A 6,000-nucleotide genomic window follows, 5' to 3' on the forward strand; every position below is an offset into this window, starting at 1 on the left:
GGGCACCTTGCACACACCTGGGATGCACATGGGATCTCCCCGGGCATTGTTAAGCTCAAGAAGTTTCAAAGTGACCTTAAATGAGAACTAACTTCACCTTTTCACTTTGCTGTACTTATTGGTGGAAACCCAGGGACCTCAGTTGGACTACGCCAAAGCATCACTGACTCTTCTTTCCACGTCTCCTGCAACCAGGTGGATAGCTGTCTCGATTTTTTATGCTTCCCCCTGGGCAAAATGGCTTGCTCCTGTTTCCTTCTCTTTGTTTTGTTGTTTACTACAGTCAGAGATTGGGTAGTTCTTAGAGGTGATACTTGAAGTCATGTTGCCCCTAAAAGAGAAGGGAGTTTTAGGTTGTCATTGTTTCTCCCCTGGATTATTTTTTTTTAAGATTTTATTTATTCATTCGTGAGAGACACAGAGAGAGAGGCAGAGACACAGACAGAGGGAGAAGCAGGCTCCATGCAGGGAGCCCAATGCAGAACTCGATCCCGGGTCTCCAGGATCATGCCCTGAGTCGAAGGCAGATGCTTAACTGCTGAGCCACCCAGGTGTCCCTCTCCCCTGAATTCTACTGGTCATTTCTTAACGATCCATTCTCCAGAGGGTGGCCTGAGTGGCCTTCCAAACACCCCCTGGGATCACATCACAAGCTTCTCCATGGTTTCTTGACTTCAGCATATCCCAGCAGCCCTTCTCAGCTCCTTCAGCAGCAGACCTTTCTGTTCAGAGAGATTCCAAGACCCCAATTGTAATAAGAAGAAAAAAAAAAGAAGAAGAAGAAGAATACAATAGCTCTAGTCAAAGAGCTTATTGGCAGGGTTTGTAGGCAGATCTTCAGTATTTACAAGGTGTGAACATTTTCTTACCCCCAGGGCCCAAGAATTAGAATTAGAAGATCATCAAAGCAGACTGGAACAGAAATTGAGACAGAAGATGCTTAAAGAGGGTGAGTACAGTGATATGTTTGGGGCCCCTGTTAAAGACCTTTCTCCCCAGCAAGGTACTTGCACAGAGCACGCTGTAAATCCCAAAGCGGGGTGCTCTTTCCATCTTGTGCAAGCATCCTGGAGGCAAAGGCGGAGGCTCTATAAACATGAGGTGCAAAGGGAATGGTGCTTCTCTATCTCCCTTTCGTCCTGTGTACCTCCTTCCTGACTCCTGTCCTCAGAACTGAGCCTGCTGTGAGAAACAGCGGCCCTTCTCTGCTCCAGGATCGCTCTCACTGCCTGGTCCCCACCCAGTATGTTCAAGGAAGATGCTAGAGTATTTATAAAGTCCTCTCCATCAAAGGCCATGATGTGGTTGACAAGACTTGCATCTGCCTTAGAATCTATTTTGACTGGCAGGAGTCATTACTACCTGCTTCTTGCTCTTTCCCTTCCTTCCCTAGCAGTCCTACCTCCCCCAGGCAATCCGATGGTCAGGCCAATTAGGAAGAAGCTCTTGTACTCTGAAGGCAGAAGGGGAAAAATAGTTACGCCCGGAGACGCGGAGACACAATCCCCTTGGCCAACCAGAGCCTTATTTTGCTTTGGCCTGGTCTCTGCTCAAAGGGCTGCAATTTGCCTTGAACTACAAATAAAAAAGAGGATTCTTGGCTTTGAAATGGTAGCCACGATGCTGATGGTTTACTTAGAAACTTCTCACATGGATTTCTTTGTTGTAGTTCAGATGTATTTAGGGAAAACAGCCTTTTTGTTGTTTTGTTGGTTTCTTTTCTGCAGGGGAGGGGAGGCTGGAGAAACCAGGCGGGCTTGGCTGATACTCTCTTCCCCCACAAAGGGATTTCCCCCTGTTGCTTTATATATATTCTCAAGATGAAAACTGAGTTGACGGCATCTCAAAGCACCCTCTTTGCTAACCTGTGACTTCAAGAACAGTTCCCTGGTGTTAAATTCATTTCCCTGTTTTCTCCATGAAAATTAAAAGGCCGAGCGAGTCCCACACCGTCAAGAATGCCCATGTCAAGAGCCCTCTCCCCGGGGCCACGTGTTACCTGAGGTCCAAAGCTTTTCCCTTTTTGTTTTTCAGAGAGCCAGAAAGATGAGAATGATCTAAACGAGGAGCAAGAATTATTCAGCGAGATGATGCAAGTGATTGAACAAAGGGACAGACTCGTATGCTCCTTAGAGGAACAGCGCATAAAAGAAAAGGCTGAAGACCAGCACTTTGAAAGCTTCATATTCTCCAGGGGCTGTCAGCTGAGCAGGACGTGAGCAGGCGCAGGGCGCTGCCCCTGGATGCTGGCTGAGGACAGATGGAGCCAAGCGCACCTCACGCGCTCACAGTTCCTTTGGCGGAATCTGCAATACCTGGAACTTAAGTGATACCCTATTGCCATCTAGTCTTAAAAATGAAAATTCTCTCATATGGAGTACAGCTGCCCAAGACCCTTCCAGAGATTATAATGAAGAAAACACACAGACTGTTATGAAATTGGCAGTCACTTTGGCAGGTCTCACATTGGAGGTGACCTTGGCAGATGACCAGCATTGTTTTCCCTAGAAAGTGACACAGAGATCGACTTTCCTGCTGCTTTTATCATTTATCTTCCCGATTCATTGAGTTACACATCTTAAGATTTTTAAGAAGCTGCCTTTTCATTAATATATCCATATTTGCCTTTTTTTGCACGGGTGACCGGTTTCCAAATGTCAGAAAGAAGCAGCCGCAGTTTAAAGATTAGGTTAATATTTAAATTGTGTTTCCAGAGAAAAAGGAGAAACCTTGAGATTACTGATTACATAAAGCAAATAACTCATATAGCAGGTGTTAATTCAATCCAGGGTGAATTTAATTTACCAGTTGTATTTATAAGCCTTAATATAATATACATAAGCAACGAGAGTTTAATACAACATTTGAGCCTTAATTTTATTAAGAAAGAAAGAAGAAAGAAAGAAAGAAAAAAGAAAGAAAGAAAGAAAGAAAGAAAGAAGAAAGAAAGAAAGAAAGAAAGAAAGAAAGAAAGAAAGAAAGAAAGAAAGAAAGGAAATAAAACTTTAACTTCCTACCAGCAGGATTGTTAGTGTTCATCAAATACTGCGGGCTTGGGAAAGCTTTTGTTCTCAGAGCACTCCTTATTGCCACTGGAACATAGTGAAAAGCGTTTCTAGAAAATGAATAGTTTTCCAGTGCTTTTTTTTTTTTTTTATAACTGTTGGTGAGGGCAAAAAGGAAACTCATTTGTTGATAAAGTATTGGCGAGGCTGGTGCTGCTACTGAAACACACTCACTAGTGATCCAAGGCAAGGTTGTCTTCCCCCCAGGGGGGGTGGTCTTCTCAGGTCCAAAGAGAAGTATCTCCCACACTCTCTCCAGGGATTCCCCAGGAACTCCACAGGACAAGGACAAAACCACTTCTGACTTCACCCGGGAGCTGAGTGCAGTGACCCCGTTTACCAAATGCAGTGACCAAATTCCAAACTGGGTCATGGATTTTTTTTTTTTTTTAATGACATTTTCAATGTGCAAAGAAAGCCAGGAGGTGGAGTTTATGCACTGACAGGCGACTCCTGGGCCTTTTTGATGGTTCATATGGGAACCAGAGAAAACTGATCTGTTTTAAATAGTGATGGGTTGTCAAAAAGTATTGAATTGTTTTCCCTCAATGGGATTCTTTGAAGATTCAGTCTGTTGCTGACAAGAGACAGACTGAGGAACTCTTTGTTACATGTTTGGCCTCTCTCATTTCTGTAAGTGTGTAAATGTGTCACCGAACAGAAGGTGCTTTGCAACAGTTGGCTCTGACCGTAGACCTAATTCTCCTCAATATAAGTTGACCATGAACCACTTCTATCTGAGATGCTGTCCATGCATGCCAATCTGGCTAGCCGACCAGCCAGAAATGAGAAATGTAACTGGATTTCCCGAGCTCGCCAACTCTTTGGGTGATATCAAAAGGCAACCCTTCCACGGCATTCCAGATTCTGAGGGTTGCAGTTCTCTTTTCCTTTCTTTCTTTTTTTTTTTTTTTTTTAAGAATCAGGTCTTCTAGTACATGAATTATTCTACAAGGGAATATGTGCAGGCATCTATCTATTGAAACTGTGCCATTTCTGCTATTTATCTATTCTTATTTATTTATATATTTGTTAGAAATTGCTAATATGGTTGCCTTATAATTCTGGTTTTCCTGTGTTATAATTTGGAGAAGGCCTGTTGTCACTCATTGTCACTGAGATATTGGTATATAAGCTATTTAACATATAAATAACCCAGATGTTTGGGGCAGTGAGTTGTATAGTATTAAAGATTTCTGGAGATAGTTAAAATAATATTTTCAGTCATCAAGTATTTAAAGGTAAGACTGTGGATACTCAGGAATTTTAATTCATTTAAAGAAAAAGATATAGAACTCCCGTTTGTATTCTAGAATGTTTAGAAATACCCGAACCCAGTCTTTTCTGTCAGTTATGTGGAAGTGTGCTCTTTGGTGCTGGCGTACATGTAACAGATGAGGCTCACATGCGTGGTGTCTGAGTTGTTATTATACAAGAGAATTAATTGCCACTTATTTTAATTTGTTCTATTTTCATCTAAAAGAAAGATTCTCCCAAGAGGGCCAAGAAAGAAGGTGTTTCTTGGCTCTAGTGTTCTATTAATTGATGAGAGAAGCAATTTGTTCACTTTCTCTTCCAAAGACTGTTCTGCAGCTTAAGGCTGAGTCTTATCTGGCCAAGCTGAGACATAAACCTCATACATAACAGCCGTTTACTTACCCCGGCTTTCAGTGTTACCAGTACATGAAACCATTTCAGCGAACACTTCTAAATGTGGCTGTTGAATTATTTTGAATAGTTGCATTCCTTATTCACAATAAAGAATGTGCTAAGAGCCTCAAAATGTAAAATAGTGTACATTTTAAAGATGATTTTTTATGCAGTATGAGTGGGATTATGATGATTATGAGAACAGTTTCTTCTGTCTCATAGAAGGACATATGCGATCAAAGCTGGACAATTTAGGACTCTGGATGAGACATAAAGCCCCAGTCTCAGGTCATATTTCTGAGCCAGTCCCACACAGCTTCTCAGTTAAACTAAAGGGCTCACCAGAGTTTCAAGTTTAGGATTTTACATAAGATGGACCAATAGGACAGTTCTTAAGCTTGCCCTCCCAAGCCATTCATTTGTCGACCTAGTTGTTTAACAAACATTCTCTGATTGCCTATGGGGTTGTGCAGCTCTCAGCAGGGGCTGCCATTAGGGAAGAATATCAGGCCTCCACTCCACCCGCAAATAAATGCAAAGATTAACAAGTACCATTCCCAAATAAATACAGAGATAAAGAACTATTTTTATTATAAGCATCAGCCTATTCCGCTCACATTCGTCTCAACCAGGAAGACTTTTACCCCCAACGATTACAGCACTTCACTGGCAATACAAAGAAGTTCGTTTCCAAAACTGTGAAAAATAATAACGGGCTGTACTGTTTCATTTAAACCTTGACTCTGCCAGTGTTAGGCTGCTTGGACTCCATCAATGCTGAGATGCTGCATGGTAATTGCAACCCAGAAAGGAAGTGGCAGGTGTTTCCAACTCTGATGAGCTGCAATGAAATTGATGTTTCCTGCATTCTGGAGGCAAATGACAATTCGGCAATGTCTGTCTTCCCGGGAAGCAGATTTACAGGCTTTTCCTCCCAAACTGAAAATGGCAGCAAGTCCCACCCAGGTGGCCGATGAGAGAACTACCTCAGCAGGACAGAGGTGGCAGGGGGCAGCTGGGGCTGCCACATGAGCAGAGAGAGTGGCAGTCATCGGATGTGGTGAGCTCGAATGTAGTTTATCGTAATAGGAAGGGTCACATACAGGGGAGCGTGTACCGTCTCACCTACTGTTTATCTTCTAACCTCACTGCTGAGTGGCTTGTAAAAGATTAATCTGCTCTGACCACTGGGAACTCCTCCTGTGGGCTGAAAGGCATTACATGGGCACTGCTATAAATACTGAAATGAACCCCAAATAAATGGTTTTCTGTTAAAGGAATCAAA

At 42.7% G+C, this 6,000-nt stretch overlaps 1 protein-coding gene across 7 annotated transcripts in view; it reads left to right on the forward strand.

Annotated features, from left to right (window-relative positions):
* MICAL2 (microtubule associated monooxygenase, calponin and LIM domain containing 2) overlaps positions 1–6,000 on the forward strand; it is a 222,680-nt gene extending 216,680 nt beyond the window's left edge. For all 7 annotated transcript variants that reach the window (XM_025459499.3, XM_049099081.1, XM_049099082.1 and 4 more), the window contains 2 exons: positions 876–949; positions 2,035–6,000. In XM_025459499.3, coding sequence (XP_025315284.3) covers positions 876–949; positions 2,035–2,219 — 259 coding nt within the window. In that variant the 3' untranslated portion in view covers positions 2,220–6,000. The remainder of the gene's footprint in view (positions 1–875; positions 950–2,034) is intronic.

This window comes from Canis lupus, chromosome 21, assembly GCF_003254725.2.
Source record: "Canis lupus dingo isolate Sandy chromosome 21, ASM325472v2, whole genome shotgun sequence".
NCBI lineage: Eukaryota > Metazoa > Chordata > Mammalia > Carnivora > Canidae > Canis > Canis lupus.